Source organism: Cebus imitator, unplaced genomic scaffold, assembly GCF_001604975.1.
Source record: "Cebus imitator isolate Cc_AM_T3 unplaced genomic scaffold, Cebus_imitator-1.0 Scaffold54, whole genome shotgun sequence".
Lineage (NCBI taxonomy): Eukaryota > Metazoa > Chordata > Mammalia > Primates > Cebidae > Cebus > Cebus imitator.
Window position 1 is genome coordinate 8,134,211 of NW_016107369.1, and position 21,432 is coordinate 8,155,642.

The following is a 21,432-nucleotide window of genomic DNA, read 5'->3' on the forward strand; positions in this document are numbered from 1 at the left end:
ACAGCTACTCCAAAAACAACATAATTACTATAATACTTGCTCATCATTAGCTTTATTCACTCATAATAGTCCTATCACTTTTGTTCCTCAGAGAGTAAAATAAGCTTATTAAAAACATTTTAAGCTGTATAATTGATATATTTATCAGTAAAATGTTGATATACAAATATATTAATTTTAAGATTAGAGATACTTTAAAGATGACTCACCTATAACTAAATCCCTGGCTGATATGAACACCAGTGGATTGGTGAAAGTTATTCCATATAATTTGAACTTGGTTGCAGTCAGGTTTCTGCTGCCATAATCCAAGAGCCAAATAAGACCACAACATAAGCAGAAATAAACTGGTCTACTGTAGGCAATGATACGATTATGACCCTGAAAATGATATTTTTAAAAAGTCAGTTTATAGTTAATTTTAAAAGTCACAAACAACTACTGAGATCATTGATGGCTTTATTCTAAGGGTTCCAAATTTTTCCATATGGAAGCCAGATGTCTGACAGTCACAGAAGGGATTAACAAATGTAGAAAGAAGGAAGAATAACAGAATGAACTCTGAGATACTGGACTGAAACAGAAGTGTCAGTGTGATTTTTTTTTTTTTTTTTTTTTTTTTTTTTTTGAGACAAGGTCTCACTCTGTTGCCCAGACTGGAATGCAATGGCGTGATCACAGCTAATGGCAGCCTCAGCCTTCTGAGCTCAAGTGATCTTGTCACTTCAGCCTTACAAGTAGCTGGGACTACAGGCACATATCACCATGCCTGTTTACTTTTTTTAGAGATAGGGTTTCACCATGTTGCCCAGGCTGGTCTCAAACTCCTGGACTTAAGTGATCTGCCCACGTTGGGCTCCCAGAGTCTCATTATTTTTAATATGCATACAAACAGATAAAGGAATAGGTAATACCTATGTATATACGTGCGTATATATGTACATACATACACTTCCTAGCTTTATCCACTGAGAGGACCTAGATGCAACAAGATTCTAGCAATAAAGATTACTAGCAACCAGATCTAACTTTATAAATACCATTACCTACCAAAAAAGATGGGGGGGCTCCATAGAGAAAAGACTGGTTTCTGGCTACGACAGGGAATGTATAAGATGACCCTGGAACATATTGTTGTGACAAAAAGGTAGAAAGTACTTAAAGAATGATAGAGATATGTCAAAAGGACACAGAAAGCAGTGTGATGGACTCCCAATGGCTAAATCAGGGACAATCTGAGCATCAAAATAAATACTACTAGTAACATTATAGTCCATTGAATAAAATAATCCATGTATCCACACCAGTACATACCTACATATATAAAATAGAAGGGAAAGCTCTTCCTTATAGTATTAATAAAAGGTCAACTAATAAATGTAGAAGGAATGATGGGATGAGAAAAATCACCACTTGGCAACCATCAAATGATAACTGAATCAGGCAAGAAACATCAGTAGACACTAAAACTACTAGATAGAAATTTACAGAGTAGGAGGATACATATACAGTTTTGAGGCATCTCCCTATGAGGTATTTATTTAATTTATTTATTTGAAGTATTTATTATCTGCAAGAGAAAAACAGTAACATTCCAGTAAAGTAGTGGTTCTTAAGGAATTGGGAGGGGGTTTTGCTCCCCAGTGCACATATGGGAATATCTTTACACATTTCTGTTGTCACAATTGGGGAAGTAGTGCCACCAGCATCTAATGGGTAGCACTATAGAGAATGCTAAATATTCTACAGTGCAATGGACAGCATCCCCCACCCTCACACAAAGAATTAGCTAGCCAAAATGTTAATACTGTAGAGATTTCAGACACCCTGCAGACAATACCCTTAATCAGAAGATCAAAATTAGCATCACTAGTAACAGGATAAAACAATATATGCTTCCTAATATGACACACTTTTCTAGTATTCCTATTTAAAAAAAGCATGGCCTTATCAAATCAGAAAGAAACATCATCAGCACCATAAGACAGGGTGAAAATATTTTTTAAAAATTTAAATTTTTTTAAAGAAAGAAAATCAGACAAACTCAAATTGAGGGATGGTCTATAAAATAACTGGCCTGTATCCATCAAAAATTTCAATATCATGAAAGACAGCTGCTAAAGAATTGCTTCAGATTAAAGGACATTTAAGAGACCAAACATAATCAGGGACTTTCTACTGTCAATGAAGACAATGGGCAAAACCTGAATAAGATCTGTACATTAGAAGACAGCAGATCAGTGTTAATGTTCTAATTTTGATAATGATATTGAATTAATATATTTTGTTTCTAAGAAACATACACTGAGACATTTAGAGGTAAAGGGGCATCATGTCAGCTAGAAGAGAGAAACAAGAAAAAAAATCACATGCTAGAAAGGGATTAAGCAAATATGGTAAATGTTAACACGGGGATCTGGATGAATTGCATTTGAAGTTCTTTGTACTACCCTTGCAACTTCAAGTTTGAAATAACATCAAAATAAAAAGTTAAAAAGCAATGTTTCCATATATCATTATACTTCAAAAATATTCTTACAAAATAGTAAACATAATCAGTCAAAAAATAAAACCCACACTTGCCTCCTTGTTTCATTTTGCTCATCCATTCTCATTATTCATTATTCCAGTGAATGGATTAAAAAAATTATATTCAAGGAAAAAAATCATAAACTATTCTTGAAGTCTATTTTTGAACTACTAAGCAGAATATCCTTTGTTCTATTAAATACTCAATTTAGATCTAAAATGAATCACACTTCACAATAATTACTGCTAGGCAGATATTTTTGTCTAGTCACAAAGTGAGTAACAGTTTTTAGTCAATGGCCTTAACACCAGACTAATATATTATTTCTTTATTCTTACTCCTAATGGTTACTCAACTGAAATAATAATACCTATTCATAAGCTATTATTCAAAATTATTAAACACAAATAATCATGTGATTATAAGAACCATGTCTACTCCCTAAAACAGGCTGTCAAAAAATGAATTATTATGCTCAATTTCAACCAAGATTTAGAGTCCACAAGTACAGTGTCATTTTATTTCAAGCAAACAAAACACCTGTATTTCTAGTGGTGTGTCAAAACATAAATGAGGAAAATAAAACATAAATTTTAGTTCAGTCTGATGCATTCCAAACAAAACAAAACAAACAAAAAACAAACCACAAACACTTTGATAAATATTAAGGAACTACAATGCACAGTCATATTAAAGTGACTTACATGTCTGGGAGAAGAAGAATCTGGTTGAACACTCTAAAAATGAAACAGAAAGACAAATTACACTCCTGAAGTCCTGCTAATCTTATAATCAACTTTCAAAATGCCTGAAATGATTTTAAGTAAATATTCCATAACCACAAAATGACCTATATTAATAATTCTGTTCCAGAGATGAAATATCAGCTTCAGATACCAGTGTCACTGTAATATTAAAAACATCTCAAAACTCTTTCCTGACAAGAGTAAAAAAAAAAAAAGATTATTTATTATTTATTTATTTGTAACTATCTTAAAGTTTCTGCAATAACATATCATAGACAGGTCCATCTTACTGTTTGGCTTATTGCTATGTACAAGTATAGTTAAGGTATACTATATACAAGTATAGTATTTCTCACAGGACATCATTCCATTCAGGAAATATACAATAACAGTGGTTAGCTTATAACAAGAATTCTAGGTCTTCCCATAAAGTCCAAGCTTACTAAGTAATTCAATGGTATTTGTAATAAATATATTATTTGCATTTTCATATCAAAATAATCAAGTAAGTTAAGCTGTATCCTTTTAAGAGACTTTACTGACTTCTCATAAAAATGTTCAGAAGGTATTATGCCGCTACTTCCCTAGTCATGACTTTTCTCCCAAGTTTCAGTTCATTTCCAGTGGCATACCTTACAATTTCACTAGGATGGTCTAGCACCAGCCTACCATTCGACACTGGATCGAGCTCATTGAGTTTGGCATTTGGCCCTTGGCCAGATCTGAGTCCAGATAATCTTTAAAGTCTTTTAATCACAACACCTATCCTCTAAAAGCTTCTGTTCTTGTCTTTCTTATTCCTGTTTATGACATTATTCTTCTTCTAGGCCTCTAGTTACAAAAATCTGTCACCTTTAACCTTTTCCATATTTAACCACATTAACCTGAAAGCAGTGGACAAAATTAATTGGACAACAGAGACACTAGAGCCAAAAAATGAATTTAAATGATTTAAGACACTAAAGGTATAGTACAAGAACAACAACCAGTAATTTAAACACAGAATCATTAAATGTCATCAAAGGGACTGGATTACTTGTTATTAGGGAACAAGGAGGAAGGAGCAGAGACTCTAAGACTTTTAGCTGGTATATCACTGCCTAAAGCTAAGAAATTGGGAAAGAAATATTAACCAGAAGTTGATCAATTTGCTACTTTTAAAATGTCTGTTAGATTTATAGGACTAAAGCTGGCAAAAGAGGTGAAGACTCTGAGATATAAATCTGGACATGACTCATATATGAAGACAACAAATAAAGTAACAAATGAGGATGACTTCACTGGCAAGGAACTGTAAACCAAGAAGGCAATCACATAAAATCCTAGGGAATTCTCATAAATTAAGTAGTCGAAAGAACAAAGAGACATCAACAACAACAACAAAATGAGTCATCTGAAAAGTTCAAGAAACTCCTGAGCTAGCTGCAGGAGTTTTTTTTCATACCCCAGTGGTGCCTGGAACACCAGTTGAGACAGAACCATTCACTCCCCTAAAAAGGGGGCTGAAGCCAGGAAGCCAAGTGGTCTAGCTCAGTGGATCCCATGGAGCCCAGCAAGCTAAGATCCACTGGCTTGAAATTCTCGTTGCTAGCACAGCAGTCTGAAGTCGACGAGGGACACTCGAGCTTGGTGGCGGGAGATGCATCTACCATTACTGAAGCTTGAGTAGGCAGTTTCCCCTTCACAGTGCAAACAAAGCCATTAGAAAGGTCGAACTGGGCGGAGCCCACTGCAGCTCCCTAAATCTGCTGTAGCCAGACTGCCTTTCTAGATTCCCTCCTCTCTGGGTAGGGCATCTCTGAAAGAAAGGCAGCTCCAGTCAGTGGCTTATCAATAAAACTCCCACCTCCCTGAGACAGAGTACCTGGGGGAAGGGAGAGCTGCAGGCGCAGCTTCAGCAGATTTAAACGTTCCTGCTGGCTGGCTCTGAAGAGGGCAGTGGATTGCCTAGCACAGTGATTGAGCTCTACAAAGGGACAGACTGCCTCAAGTGGGTGCCTGACTGCCGTGCCTCCTGACTCAGAGACACCTCTGAGCAGCGGTTGACAGACACCTCATACAGGAGAGATCTGGTTGGCATCTGGCGGGTGCCTCTCTGGGACAAAGCTTCCAGAGGAAGGAACAGGCAGCAATCTTTGCTGTTCTGCGGCCTCCACTGGTGATACCCAGGCAAATAGGGTCTGGAGTGGACCTCCAGCAAACTCTAGCAGACCTGCAGCAGAGGGGACCAACTGTAAAAAGGAAAACAGACAAACAAACATAAAGCAATATCATCAACATCAACAAAAAGGACGTACACACAGAAACCCTATCAGAAAGACACCAACATCAAAGACCAAAGGTAGATAATTCCATGAAGATGAGGAAAAACCTGTGCAAAAAGGCTGAAAATTCCAAAAACCAGGACACCTCCTCTTCTCCAACGGATCACAACTCCTCGCCAACAAGGGAACAAAACTGGACAGAGAACAAATTTGACAAATTGACAGAAGTAGGCTTTAGAAGGTGGTAATAACAAACTCCTCCAAGCTACAGGAGCATGTTCTAACCCAGTGCAAGGAAGTTAAGAACTTTGAAAAAAGGTTAAAGGAATTGCTAACTATAATAACCAGTTTAGAGAAGAACATAAATGACCTGATGAAGCTGAAAAACATAGCACAAGAACTTTGTGAAGCACACACAGGTTACCCACAAAGGTAAGCCCTTCAGACTAATAGCAGATCTCTCTGCAATAACTCTACAAGCCAGAAGAGAGTGGGGCCAATATTCAACATCTTTAAAGAAAAGAATTTTCAATCCACAATTGCATATCCAGCCAAACTAAGCTTCCTAAGTGAAGGAGAAATAAAATCCTTTACAGACAAGCAAATGCTGAAAGGTTTTGTCACCACCAGACCTGCCTTACAAGAGCTCCTAAAAGAAGCACTAAATATGGAAAGAATAAACCAATAGCAGCCACTGCAAAAACATACAAAATTGTAAAGACCATCGACACTATGAAGAAACTACAGCAACTAATGGGCAAAATAACCAGCTAGCATAATAACAGGATCAAATTCACACATAGCAATATTAACCTTAAATATAAACAGGCTTAATGCGCCAAATAAAAGACACAGACTGGCAAATTGGATAAAGCGTCAAGAACCATTGGTGTGCTGTATTCAGAAGATCCATCTCATGTGCAAAGACACACATAGGCTCAAAATAAAGGGATGCAGGAATATTTCTCAAGCAAATGGAAAGCAAAAAAAACAGGGGGTGCAATCCTAGTCTCTGATAAAACAGACTTTAAACCAACAAAATCAAAAAAGACAAAGAAGAGCATTACATAATGGTAAAGGGATCAATACAACAAGAAGAGCTAACTAACCTAAATATATATGCACCCAATGCAGGAGCACTCAGATTTATAATCAAGTTATTAGAGACCTGCAAAAAGACTCAGACTCCCACACAATCATAGTGGGAGACTTTAACACCCTACTGTCAATATTAGATCAACAAGACAGAAAAGTAAGAAGAACATTCAGGACTTGAACTCAGATCTGGACCAAGTAGACCTAATAGACATCTACAGAACTCTCCACCCCAAATCATCAGAATATACATTCTTCTCAGCACCACATAGCACTTATTCTGAAATTAACCACATAATTGGAAGTGAGGCACTCCTCAGCAAATGCAAAAGAATGGAAATCATAACAAACAGTCTCTCAGACCACAGTGCAATCAAATTAGAACTCAGGATTAGGAAACTCAGTCAAAACTGCACAACTACATGGAAACTCAACAACCTGCCCCTGAATGACTACTAGGTAAATAACAAAGTAACGGCAGAAATAAATAAGTTCCTTGAAAACAATGAGAACAAAGACACAATGTACCAGAATCTCTGGGACACCGCTAAAGCAGTGTTTAGAGGGAAATTTATAGCACTTAATGTCCACAGGAGAAAGCGGAAAAGATCTAAAATCGACACCCTAACATCACAATTAATAGAACTAGAGAAGCAAGAGCAAACAAATTCAAAAGCTAGCAGAAGATAAGAAATAACTAAAATCACAGCAGAACTGAAGGAGATACACAATACACCTTACAAAAAAGAAAAAAAAGCAATGAATCCCAGGGCTGGTTTTTTGAAAACGTTAAAATATATAGACCACTAGCCAGACTAATAAAGAAGAAAAGAGAGAAGAATCAAATAGATACAAATAAAAAATGATAAAGGGGATTTCACCATCAGAGAATACTATAAACACCTCTACACAAAAACTAGAAAATACTATAAATACCTCTACACAAATAAACTAAAGAATACTATAAACACCTCTACACAAATAAACTAGAAAACCTATAAGAAATGGATAAATTCCTGGACATATACACCCTCCCAAGAATAAATCAGAAAGAAACTGAATCTCTGAATAGACCAATAACAAGTTCTGAAATTGAGGCAGTAATTAATAGCGTACCAACCAACAAAAAATACTATACCAACAGAAAATACTATAAACACCTCTATGCAAATAAACTTGAAAACCTAGAAGAAATAAAGCATAAATTCCTGGACACATAAACCCTTCCAAGACTAAACCATGAAGAAGTCAAATCCCTGAAAAGACCAATAACAAGTTCTGAAATTGAGGCAGTAATTAATAGCCTACCAACCAAAAAAAAAAAAGCCCAGGACCAGATGGATTCACAGCCAAATTCTACCAGAAGTACAAAGAGGAGCTGGTACCATACCTTCTGAAAGTATTCCAAACTATACAAAAAGAGGGAGTCCTCCCTAACTCATTTTATGAGGCCAGCATCATCCTGATATCAAAACCTGGCAGAGAAACAACAAAAAAAGGAAATTTCAGGCCAATATCCCTGAAGAACATCAATGTGAAAATCCTCAATAAAATAGTGGCAAACCGAATATAGCAACTCATCAAAAAGCTTATCCACCATGATCAAGTCAGCTTCATCCCGGGATGCAAGGCTGGTTCAACACATGTAAATCAATAAATGCAGTCCATCACATAAACAGAACCAATAACAAAACTATATGATTATCTCAATAGATGCAGAAAAGGCCTTCAATAAAATTCAATACCCCTTCATGCTAAAAACTCTCAAGAAACTAGGGATTGATGGAACGTATCTCAAAATAATAAGAGTTATTTATGACAAACCGATACCCAGTATCATACTGAATGGGCAAAAGCTGGAAGCATTCCCTTTGAAAACCAGCACAAGACAAGGATACCCTCACTCACCACTCCTATTCAACACAGTATTGGAAGTTCTGGCCAGGATACTCAGGCAAGAGAAAGAAACAAAGGGTATTCAAATAGGAAGAGAGGAAGTCAAATCGTCTCAGTTTGTAGATGACATCATTGTATATTTAGAAAAACTTATCGTCTCAGCCCAAAATCTCCTTAAGCTGATAAGCAACCTTCAGCAAAGTCTCAGTATACAAAATCAATGTGCAAAAATCACAAGCATTCCTATACACCAGGAACAGACAAACAGAGAACAAAATTATGAGTGAACTCCGATTTGCAAATGCTACAAACAGAATAAAATATCTAGGAATATAACTTACAATGGAAGTGAGGGAACTCTTCAAGGACAACTACAAACCACTGCTCAAGGAAATAAGAGAGGACACAAACAAATGGAAAAACATTCCATATTCATGGATGGGAATAATCAATATTGTGAAAATGGCCCTACTGCCCAAAGTAATTTATAGATTCAATGCTATCCTCATCAAGATGCCATTGGCTTTCTTCACAGAATTAGAAAAAACTACTTTAAATTTCATATGGAACCAAAAAAGAGCCTGTATAACCAAGGCAATCCTAAGCAAAAAGAACAAAGATGATGGCATCATGCTAACTGACTTCAAACTATACTATAAGGCTACAGTAACCAAACCAGCACGGTACTGGGACCAAAACAGATTTATAGACCAATGGAACAGAACAGAGGCCTCAGAAATTATGCCACATCTACACTCATCTGATCTTTGACAACCCTGACAAAAATAAGCAATGGGAAAATAATTCCCTATTTAATAAATGGTGTTAGGAAAACCGGCTAGCCATGTGCAGAAAACTAAAACTGGACCCCTTCCTTACACCTTATACAAAAATTAACTCCAGATGGATTAAAGACACAAATGCAAGCTCTAACACCATAAAAACCATAGAAGCAAACCTAGGCAATACCATTCAGGACATAGGCATGAGCAAAAACTTCATGACTAAATACCAAAAGCAATGGCAACAAAAGCCAATATTGAAAAATGAGATCTAATTAAACTAAAGAGCTTCTGTACAGCAAAACTATCATGAGAGTGAACAGGCAACCTACAGAATAGGAGAAAATTTTTGCAATCTACCCATCTGACAAAGGGCTAATATCTAGAATCTACAAGGAATCTAAACAAATTTAAAAGAAAAAAACAAACAACTCCATCAAAAAGTGGGCAAAGGATATGAACAGACACTTCTCAAAAGAAGACATTTATGTAGCCAACAAACATATGAAAAAAAGCTCATCATCCCTGGTCATTAGAGAAATGCAAATCAAAACTACAATGAGATACCATCTCCTGTCAATTAGCATGGTGATCATTAAAAAGTCAGGAAACAACAGATATTAGAGAGGATGTGGAGAAATAGGAATGTTTTTACACAATTGTTGGGAGCATAAATTAGTTCAACCATTGTGGAAGACAGTGTGGCGATTTCTCAAGGATCTAGAACTAGAAATACCACTTGACCCAGCAATCCCATTACTGGGTATATACCCAAAGGATTATAAATCATTCTACTGTAAAGACACATGCACATGTATGTATACTGCAGCACTGCTCACAATAACAAAGACTTGGAACCAACCCAAATGCCCATCAATATAGGCTGGATAAAGAAAATGTGCCACAAATACACCATGGAATACTATGCAGCTATAAAAATGGATGAGTTCATGTCCTTTGCGGGGACATGGATGAAGCTGGAAACTATCATTCTCAGCAAACTAACACAGGAACAGAAAAACAAGCACTGCATATTCTCACTCTTAAGTGGGTGTTGAACAGTGAGAACACATGGACACAAGGAGGGGAACATCACACACCAGGGCCTGTCAAGGGGAGAGGTACTAGGGAAAGGATAACGTTAGGAGAAATATCTAATGTAGATGACAGGTTGATAGGTGCACCATGGCACGTGTATACCTATGTACAACAAACCTGCACATTCTGAACATATAACCCAGAACTTAAAGTACAATAAAAAATAATATCTACTACTGTTAAAAAAAAAAAAAAAGCAAATTCTTATTTTAACAAATACAGTTTTCTTTTAATACAAAAAAATAGTTTTTAGGAAGTTCTAATTTACATAATTAGAACTTCCATAAATTTACATATTAAAACATAATCTTAATTTATTTTTAAGATTTATATCCCCCCTTTGTTCTCTATACAATCTTATGTAAACATCCAAGAAATATAAGCCTAAAAATAATTATCTTACTCTAATTCAGTAAATTATAAAATCTTCTGCCTTACTCTAACTATCTTACTCTAATTCAGCAAATTACAAAATCTTCTGCCTTTAACACAAATGTAATTCCATAGCATGAAAAGAACAGATGCTGGTACCTTAAGTAGTGAGTATTGACAACTGGCTATGACCAGGCAGAACTGGAAGACCCAGATATCTCTGAAGAAGCCTTGTATGAGAAGAATAGATCCCAAAAAAGCCACGAGAATAGCCAGGATGACAGCTAACACATTTTCCAGAATCTCACGATTTCTACAGATAGAAAAACTTATGAGTAAGTATATCATAAATATAAGAAATTAACTGAATGCTAAAAAGGGAAGGGAAGACATAAATATGAAGTTCATAATATGCTGAGATGTCTTTCTGGTACTGAGTTTGAACAAGGTTTTAGATCATACTTGAAACAAACTAGTTTCATATGGACATAACATGAATTCTTAAATACAAATAAAACATGATACAGTGAATTGTGGAGTTCCAATTATATAACATAGTTTTAATTGCTATTTTAAAAATATTACTCTCCTTAATATCCGCTTTTCTGTTTCATTGGTTGCAAAGAGCTAACCAACTTGGATGGCAAATAAAATATGCATACAAAGAATCAAGTTATGTTTAAAAAACAAAATCTCAAAATAGTTTCTAGAAAATTAAATTTAAAACATTTGTTATATGACAAAGTTGTAGCAAAATTCTGGCACTAAGTGATTTCACTTCCCTCATCTCTGAATCATCTGAAAGAAATAGAAACTCACTTATTATAATTACTTAAATATGGGCTGTTACATATCTTGAGAATAAAGGTAGGGACAAAAACCTCTATCTGCTTCTATCAAAGTTGCTAATTCTATACTTTATTAAACTGACATTGTAAGAGAAACAATATGATGCTCAAGATTTACATATATATAAATGTGTATATATATCTGTATAAATGTAGATTATTTTTATGTCATACACACACAAGAACCTATCTCATTACTTCTTGGGAAAATTTTATTCACAAAATGTTATACAAATACATCCTTTAGTATTTCTCTAAAATACTTTTAAGTCATATTTTTAAAAACTATTAAAAAATGAAAAAATGCTCAGCACATCTGCTACATAAAGAAAGCAGCACAAAAAACCATGAGCATAGAAGGATATAAGTTCTGCTATTAAAAAATTAAACATATAGGTTAAAAAGGACAACATATCAAAAATAGCATTACTAATGATGCTTCTTTCCACGGAAGAATTACGGTTTGCCTCTGTCTTCAAAACTTTGTACATATTTAAATTTTCTACAATAAGGAATTGCTTTTATAATCATTAAAAAAATTTTTTTATTAACCCAATTCCATATTTATCACAATCAATTGGGCATAAAAATTAAATTCATAAACATCTTTGTACTATTTCCTTTAATGGTTCTACCAGATAAAAAAGTTCAATAGTATTTCCAAATCAATACGTTACTGGCATTTCTATTTGATTTTAGGTGATAGTTATGCAATTTCAGATTTGCTAAATCCAATGACCTCTTTTCAATCCTTGGCCTGCCTGAATAGTGCCTCCCTTGTCATTGAACATGTCTTGTCTTTAGCTTTTTAAAAATTTTCAATTTTGATGAGTCCCATGTATCAATTTTATTTTATTGATCTTGTTTTTGGTGTCATAACTAAGTAATTTTGTCTAATCCAAGTTCATAAAAATTTTCTCCAGTTTTATTTTCCTAGAAGTTTTGTTTTAGGTTTCACATTTAAGCCTATGATACATTTTCATAATGTGGTATGAGGTAAGGCTACAAGTTCCTTGTTTTTATGTGCTTGAGATGAGGTTTTGCTATGTTGCCCAGGCTGGTCTCAAACAATCCTCTCACCTCAGCCTCCTAAGCACACACCTCTGCGTCCATCTCTATTTTTCTACATATGTAAATCCAATTGTTCCACCACCATTTGTTGAAAAGGCTATCCTTTCTCCATTTCATTCATCTGAATATTATTTTGATGCCACCTGGGCCTAGAGTTTTCTTTGTGGTATAGTTTCTAAACTACAATTTCCACTTACTTAATACATGTAAGACAATTAAGGTCATGTACTTCTTTCAGAACGGAATTTCATAACTTGTCTTTCGAGAAATTTGTTCGTTTATCCAATGCTGAATTTATTTGCATATAGCTGCTCATATCATTCTCTAACTATCCTTTTAATACCTGTACAGTCTGTAGTGATAACTCACATTCTTCATATTGGTAATCTATGTCTTTCCTCTTCTTTTTTTTTCTGGTCAGGCAGGCTAAAGGTTTATCAATCGATGTCCTCAAACTTTTCATTTCCTTGATTTTCTTTATTGTTTCTCTGTGTCCTCACTGAATTGTTTTGTTCCTTACTACTATGTTTCTTTTGTTTAGTTGGGCTTATGTGCTCTTGTTCTAGTAAGTGGAAGGTTAAGTCATTGATTTGAGACCTTTCTTTTCTAATCTAGGTGTTTAGTGCTATACATTTTCCTAAGCACTGCAGGTCAGTGGCATCTACTAATTTCTCTCTTGATATCTTCTCTAATCTATGGGTTAATTAGAAGTGTTATTTAGTTTCCAAATATTTGGGGATTTTCCAAGGTTCTATTTGCTTTAATTTACCATTTAATCCCACTACGTACGATTGGACAGTGGATCTTTTAAAATTTACTGACTCTTGTATTATGGCTAAAAATATGATCTATCTTAGTACATGTTCTGTGAGCAGTTAGGAAAATGTATATTCTCTTGTTATGGGTGCAGTGTTCTGTAAATGTCAACTAATTTATGTTGGTTGATAATACTGTTAAAGTTCACTACATATCCTCACTGATTTTCTAAATAGTCTATCAATTATTTAAAAAGAAGTGCTGAAATCACCTATAACTGTGATTTGTCCATTTCTCTACTTCTATTAGCTTTTGCTTTATAAATTCCAAAGCTCTGTTTTTAGGTATACAAACATTTAGGACTGTTAAATCCTGTGGACTGACTCTTTATCATTATGAAATGGCCTTCTTCATCCTTGGTAATATTCTTTGTTCTGAAATCTACTTTATCTGACTTTAATACGGCCACTACAATAAGCCTTTCGTTAACAGTAGCATGGTATAGTTTCTCCATCTTTTAACCTATTTGTTTGTATTTTGTTTTGGAAGAAACTGGGTCTATGCTGCCCAGGCTGGTTTTGAAAACTGGGCCTCAAGAGATCCTCCCACCTCTGTCTCCCAAAGTGCTGGGATTATAGGCATAAGCCACCACACTAGCCTCTGTTTTTACAGTTAAAGTACATTCCTTGTAGGCAGCCTGGAGTTGAGTCTTGTTCTTTTTTATCTAATCTGCCAAGTCATTTGTTTCCTATTTGTCTCATCTGTTCTTTGATCTTTTTCCATTTTATTGATTAACAGAGTAATTTTTATAATCCATCTTATCGCATTTTGACATATTAGCTACAAGTCTTTTGTTATTTTAATGGTTGCCTTAGGGTAGGTTTTGGTAAGAATTTTTAAAAATATGTTTGTAGAGACAGGGTCTCACTAGGTTGCCAAGGCTGGCCTCAAACTCCTGGGCTCACAAGTGATCCTCCTGCCTCAGCTTCCCAAAGAGCTGGGATTACAGGTATAAGCCACTGTGTGCAGCCCAGGGTTTATAATACACATTTATGACAGTCTACCTTCAATATCTACAATACACATTTATGACAGTCTACCTTCAATGCTATATCACTTCATGTAAGAAACTTACAATAGTATGCTTTTATTTGTCCCTTCTCTGCCTTTGTGCTATTATCATAAATTTTACTTTTACATGTTATAAACCACACAAAGCATTATTTTCGTTTAAACAGTCAGTTAACTCTTAAAGAGATTTAATCAATAAGAAAAAATCTTTTATATTTATCCATGTAGTGACTTACCATTTCCATTTATCTTTGTTCCTTTGGGTAGACTTGTATTTCCATCTGAGATAACTTTCCTTCTGCCTGAAAGACATCTTTCAACATTTTTTGTAGTATGGATCTGCTCATAAAGAATTCTTCCCATTTTTTCTGATCTGAAAACGTCTTTATTTCACTTTGGTTTTTAAAAGATATTTTTGCTATGTATAGAATTGTACGTTGACAGGGTTTTTTTCTTTTCAATGCTTTAAAGGTGCTCCTCTAATGTCTTTTCATTCCATTATTTCCAACAATAAAAAGGATGTCTTCCTTGCTCCTCTTTTTTTCTCTTGCAATTTAAAAAAATCTTATCACTGGTTTTGAGTAGTTGTGTGTCTTGGTGTAGTTTTATTCAAGTACTTTATGCTTAAGGTTCACTGGGCTTCTTGAATGTGTTCATAGTTTTCATCAAATTTGTAAAGATCTCCACCCTTATTTCTTCAAAATCTTTTGTCTCCTTATTTCCTCCTGTAGTTGTCCCACAGCTTTCTCTCATTTTGCTTTTATACTCTTTTCACTGGGGACAGCGGGGAGAAGACTCTTCTTTCTGTTTCATTCTGGATAGTTTCCACTGCTATGTCTTCGCGTTCACTGATCTTTTCTTCTACAAGGTTCAATCTACCATTGATCACATCCAGTATATTTTTAATCTCAGGGATTATGGTTTTCAACTCTGTAAGTTTGATTTGGGACTTTTGAAAGTATCTTCTATGTTAACTTTTTATATTTTTCTTTATTTTTTTTTTGTAGTTAACTTTTTAAACATTTGGAAAGCAGTTGTAACTGTTTTTATTGTTCTTGTCTGCTAATTCTAATATCTATGCAAGCTACAGTTTGGTCTCAACTGATTTATTATTCTTGTCATGTTTTCTCACTTCTTTGCACATCTGGTCATCTCTGACTGAATGCTAGACATGGTGAATCTTAACTTGTTGGGTGCTGCGTATTTCTGGATTTCCATAAATCTTCTTAGACTTTATGTTACTTGGAAACAGTTTGATCCCTTCAGGTCTGTGTTTTATGGCTTGTTAGGTGGGTCTGAGGTAGTGCTCCTGCTAGGGCTAATTATTCCCCACTTTCAAAGATCTTCCTGAGTATTCTACACAAGGCACCAAAAAGTATGAATCATAAACATCTCCAATCTGGCTGGTAGGGAAATGTACTATTCCCAGTGCTGTGTGATTGCCAGGAACTGTTCCTCTATTCCTTTTCACATGGCTCTTTCCCTGGCCTCAGACAGTTTCCTCGCATATAGGAACTTATCCATACTCTGTCAAACAGTCAAGGTGACTCAATGTAGATCTCTAAGGTTCTCTCTCTAAGCAGCTCTCTCCTCTCTGACAGTCTGTCCTATGGGCTCTAACTGCCATAGTCTCCCTGGACTCTTAGCTCTACCTCCTTAACTCAGGAAGTCGGCTGGACTCTATTTCAGTTCTCCCTTCCTGTCTTGCAGCCTAGAAACTCTCTCAAAGCGTTAAGCTGGGGCAATTGTAGGGTTCATGTTACTTTTTGTCATCTCTGAGGGATCACTGTCCTTTTCTTTCTCATCTCCAATGTCTTGAAAACCACTGTTTCATGTACTTTGTGTATTTTTGGTTGTTTCACATGGGACATAAGTCCAGTCCTATTACTTCATGTTGACTGGAAGGAGCTGTTGGTCACCAAGTTTGTAATACAGTAGACTCATGTGTTTGCCATTAATATAGTAGTGTTAAGAAACAGAGAAACAGAATCTTCCTCTTATAACTGTTATATAGTATTTTTGATTGTATTACCTATAACCTTAAGATCATTAACATCTCATATTCTTTGGCTTTTGAGTAGCAGTTGTATGAGTCTCACTGATATCAAAAATAATTTCTTTGTATAAAGTACTAAAATTGCAACAAAAACATTTTAATGGATTTAAAATAGCAATGTTTAGAAGCCCTATTACCTTAAGTTTTATCTCAAGAGGACAAAAACAGAAAACATTTCCCAATATGATAACCAGTTAAAAACCTCAGTGGGTAATTAAGGACACTTCAACTTAAAATCTACACATATCGTTAATATCATAACATAACCTCACCTATCAAACAGGGCCAAAAGTGTGAGTCTGTCAAAGTTAATGCCAATCCACAGCTGGGGTAGGATCCAAAAACGATAATAGTGTTTAACCTTTTGGGCAGCTTCTTCTGTTGGGCCGTAAGTAGCTGCCAAGTCAGGGCTTAGATCAATGTCCTGTTGCTCCAACAAATCTGTATCAATGGTCAATAGTCTATTCAATCGAATCTGTGGGAGAGAGAGCTAAAAGAAAGTCAGCATTGAAAGGCTTAAAATATCTTTGATATTTATTAAATATGTTTATTCAAAAAAAAATCTTCAAGATTCAAGAGTTACTCAATTAGCTTATCAGTTATCTAAGCCTCTTAATTTTCTTCTCTAGTACACTCTTTTTTTTTTGGAGACGGAGTCTTGCTCTGTCACCCATGATGGAGTGCAGTGGCACAATCTCGGCTCACTGTAAGCTCTGCCTCCCGGGATCAACCAATTCATTCTCTGCCTCAGCCTCCCAAGTAGCTGGGATTTCAGGTGCCTGCCACCATACTCGGCTAATTTTTTTTTGTATTTTAAATAGAGACAGGGTTTCCCATCTTGGCCACGCTGGTCTTGAACTACTGACTTCGTGATCCATCTGCCTCAGCCTCCCAAAGTGCTAGGATTACAAGTATGAACCACTGTGCCCAGGCTACCCTTTATGAATATGATTACCAGAAACCATAGAAGGTGACAATAGGAAGTGAACTAAAAATAAATTAATCAATAAACCTTTTGTGAATCATTGACTAGAAAAGTATTTAAAATCTTAAGATTTTCTCAGAGAATGCTAGAAAAAATCTTAAGATTTTATTAACTGTATAGCTAGCGAATCCATTAAAACCACTTATTGTGAATCATTAGTGGCTTCTCTTCTCCCTGTCGTATTTATAATCTTTTCTCCTTAAGTTTTGAACCTCATTATCAGTGTCAAATCTTAGCTCCACTGCACTGGTGCTGATGGCAGCAACTTTATTTCTTCCCATAGTCTCTTATAATTGTTGTTAACTATATTTCCAAATCCCTTGCCCCTGTTTTTTTGTGGTTTTTTGTTTGTTTGTTTTGGTAGGCTGCTCACTTAAGGCTACATAAGAAATTACTATACTACATTTCTTTTAACTTCAACTCATCCATGCACGAGTTTACAAGTTTCCTTTTTCCCTGAAAGCATCAAAAGTTAACTGTATCTGGCACAGTACTAGGCAGCATTTCGCTACCTCAAGGCTCCCCTATCATTTAAAAGTAGGAAACAATAAAACAATCATCTTCCCATGTTTGTTTTCCTATGGAGTTTCCAGGGATACACTATAGCCAAAAAGTAGGGAGGGTTTTACTTTTCAAACACATATCTGGGTACAGTTGGGAAAATTTACTTTCTATATATAACACAGCCATTTCTATCTCTAAGCATTGACAAATACTTTCCAAAATAACTTTTAAAATATTCTATCCCAGGGCTTCTTAACCTTGTACTTTTGTTTCTTATTAAAGGACTTAGAAAAAGGTAGCCACTGGAGGACAAAGACAGCAAAGGTGATTTTACCATAGTTTGCAAAAATTTTTTTTGTAACTTCATCAATTTTTATGGCTTTTATAGCTATCTATATAAATACATATTTCAGATTTAATCTGAAAACACATCACCTTGTAAAAAGGATAAACCTACCACATCATGTGGATAAAATCGAACTGAGGTAGAACTGGATACATGAGAATCTGTGTCACTGAAATAAAATAAAAAAGACTTTAGGGAACAGTTTGTCAAACAGAAAGAAAAATATATCCTTTAACAATCAGATGAGATTGACGTATCTTCACTTTTCCATGTTAACTTCAAAATGTAAAATAGCATTTTCCTAGAGTTGTGATAAGAGCATAGCCTCTGGTTCAGTGTCTACATTCAAATCTCTTCAAATGAATGAGATCTTGGACTAGTTACCTACCCACTTTATACTTCCATTTCCTCTTCAGTAACATATAACAATAGCATCTGTATCACAACGTTCTTGTGAAAGTGTTTAAATAAGATAATCCAAAGAAAACAATTCACATATTGCTAACCAGTAAAGACACAATAAACTTAAGCTATAATGTAATAACCTACAACATAATTCAGTTTCCACAGTTCAGTCATATTTGGATTTTAAAACTTGAGACTTTACCACATTTATGGTGTAAGAAATTGTTCTCTTGAATTACATTAAACACGGTAACAGCGTTTCTATCCCTCCATCCTCCTACTGTTTCCACTGTTACAGAATCAGGGTAAGAGTCCAATTTAATAATTTTTTGAGAGAGTGAATTTTGAAACTGGACCAAAGGAGCTTAAAGAGCATAGTTATCTATATATTCTACTTTTTCAGCATGTGAAGCTAAATGACTGGTCCCTCAAAACAAAAAAAATAAGTAAACTGCCCATAGATGTGTACCATGACATGATGTATTATTAAACAAGTCCTAAAATAAGAATCAATAACTCTTGAGGGAAAAGAAAGCTAATTAATCAAGAATAGGCTTCAAAATTCAATTTGAATAGATAAGCAATAAGATCAAAATTTTAGAAAACAAAAATTTTGACACCTTCTAAAATTGTAATTATGTTTTATGATCAAGATTTCTAATTTATTTGCTCTTCTGACTTCATTATCTTACAAATTTCTTCAGAAGGGGGAAAAGAAACTAAAGGTAACATATGACATACACCTTAAGAAATTCTTCCTTAAAGCTAGTAAATTTAAAACAAAATGAAAGCTGATTACTTAAAAAGGTACTTGACCAAACACTTACAAGGAAATAAAATTTTAAAATTACATAAAGAAAGAGAACTAACTGATGGGCTAGAACTTAGTTATATAAGAACTTACAAGAAGAGTTAAGTCCTGATTAGCTTTAATACATTATACAATATATACAGAATATGAAATTTACAATTGAATTTGACACTGTGGGAAAACATTGTGCCACTATAAGATCTTCGGAATATTTTGATTTAGCTTTAAAAGACAGAATAGCTTTCATTTTTAAAATAATGCTTTCTTTTTTCCACAGCAAAAAAATTCTACCTTAAGTTTTTAGAAACAAATATATTGTGACAAATTATTACAGTCAATATAGAGATGTTTTCAACATAAATTTTATATCTGACCTGGTGACTACAGTTAACAATGCACTAAATACTCGAAAATCACTAAAAGAGTGGATTTAAGTGTCCTCACCACAAACAAAATTATAAGTATGTGAGGTAATATATGTTAATTTTAGCTCAATTTAGCCATTCTACAATGTATACGATGTTTCAAAACATCAGGTTGTATGTCATAAGTATTTATAATTTTTATTTGTCAATCAGAAACATTAAAAAAATCATAAAAACAAAAAAATTAACTTTTAGAGTTCTAGGCTTAAAAACATTAAACATGGCAAACATATGAAAGTACACATGTTCCTAATGTGACTTCACACATACCAGATATTGGATGCTCTTCTTGCTGCTGGTTCAAAATTCACAAGTGACATATCACAGCCACCAGTCTCATACAGCGTAGAAGAGAACTTACCTAGCAAATAAATGATTATTTTAAAAAGCCATTAGAATACTCAGAATTTTTCCTTCAAGATATGCTAAATTTCGTAAGTTTTTACATCTTAAGAAAATACACTGTAACATTTTTTCAAAAATATTTTTAAAACAATAATCTACATGTAATTCAGCATGATGTGAGTTAAAAAGGAATGCTGGACAGTAGGGTAAAATGTCAACATACACAATCAGGTATTAAGGAAGGGACTCAAGTCAGCTTTGCAAAACCAATCTCTTTTTTCTTTTTCCCACAGCACCTTCTCTATTCAAGTGATCATATGAATGAATATAATGTTAAAAGTCACCTGGCGACTACTTGAAGCAAGTGAGCAGGCATTTGCAAAGCTTAAGTTTGGGATCACTAAACTACAAGCCCACAAAATTGTGTGACTGCCTCTTGAGCTGTGTTTTCCAAAGTATCTAATAAAGGTCAATGAATTGAAAGAGCTAGTGTTGTTGGTGATAATTATATTATTTAATGAACATTACTTCTTGTATGTTTCTACCATAAGAGTTCTATGAAAAATTTAGGAATAGCAATTGCTACAGCCAAATATCACTATGAAACTAGTAAAAGGTTTAGAAGTCATATTGGTTGCAAATGAATATAGTTTTTTAAATTCTCTTAAGATGAACTTTATAATATAAAATGATTTCTAATAATGAAATTTTTAACTCCACATACTTCCTGAGATGTATTCTTCCCCTTTGAGGATCTATGGTAGCCATATCAGTGATGAAGAGGGAGCATAAATTAATTAATATAAATTTCCATGAAGGCAATGAAATGAGGTATATAATTCTGCAACCATTTTGTCTAGTCCAGAGTATTGTTTGAGTATTTATGAGGTTTTTATTTTATTAGCTGGAATTAATGAGGTTAACAATAGGAATCTTAAAGGACAATGTTGACTTGATGGCAAGGCTAAAAGTCAGATTTTCCCATGCCTACAATGCAAAGAGTGTGCAATCGGGATTTTTTATTTA

At 34.6% G+C, this 21,432-nt stretch overlaps 1 protein-coding gene across 2 annotated transcripts in view; it reads right to left on the reverse strand.

Annotated features, from left to right (window-relative positions):
- Positions 1 to 21,432, reverse strand: part of PCNX1 (pecanex 1) — a 205,961-nt gene that overhangs the window by 85,482 nt on the left and 99,047 nt on the right. The window contains exons 9-14 of one of the 2 annotated variants that reach the window (XM_017528758.2): positions 20,332 to 20,422; positions 18,532 to 18,589; positions 16,858 to 17,075; positions 10,943 to 11,096; positions 3,235 to 3,267; positions 210 to 381 (exon numbers count right to left, since the gene is read on the reverse strand). In XM_017528758.2, the coding sequence (XP_017384247.1) occupies positions 210 to 381; positions 3,235 to 3,267; positions 10,943 to 11,096; positions 16,858 to 17,075; positions 18,532 to 18,589; positions 20,332 to 20,422 (726 nt within the window). The remainder of the gene's footprint in view (positions 1 to 209; positions 382 to 3,234; positions 3,268 to 10,942; positions 11,097 to 16,857; positions 17,076 to 18,531; positions 18,590 to 20,331; positions 20,423 to 21,432) is intronic. The other variant, XM_017528759.2, reaches the window with a different exon arrangement.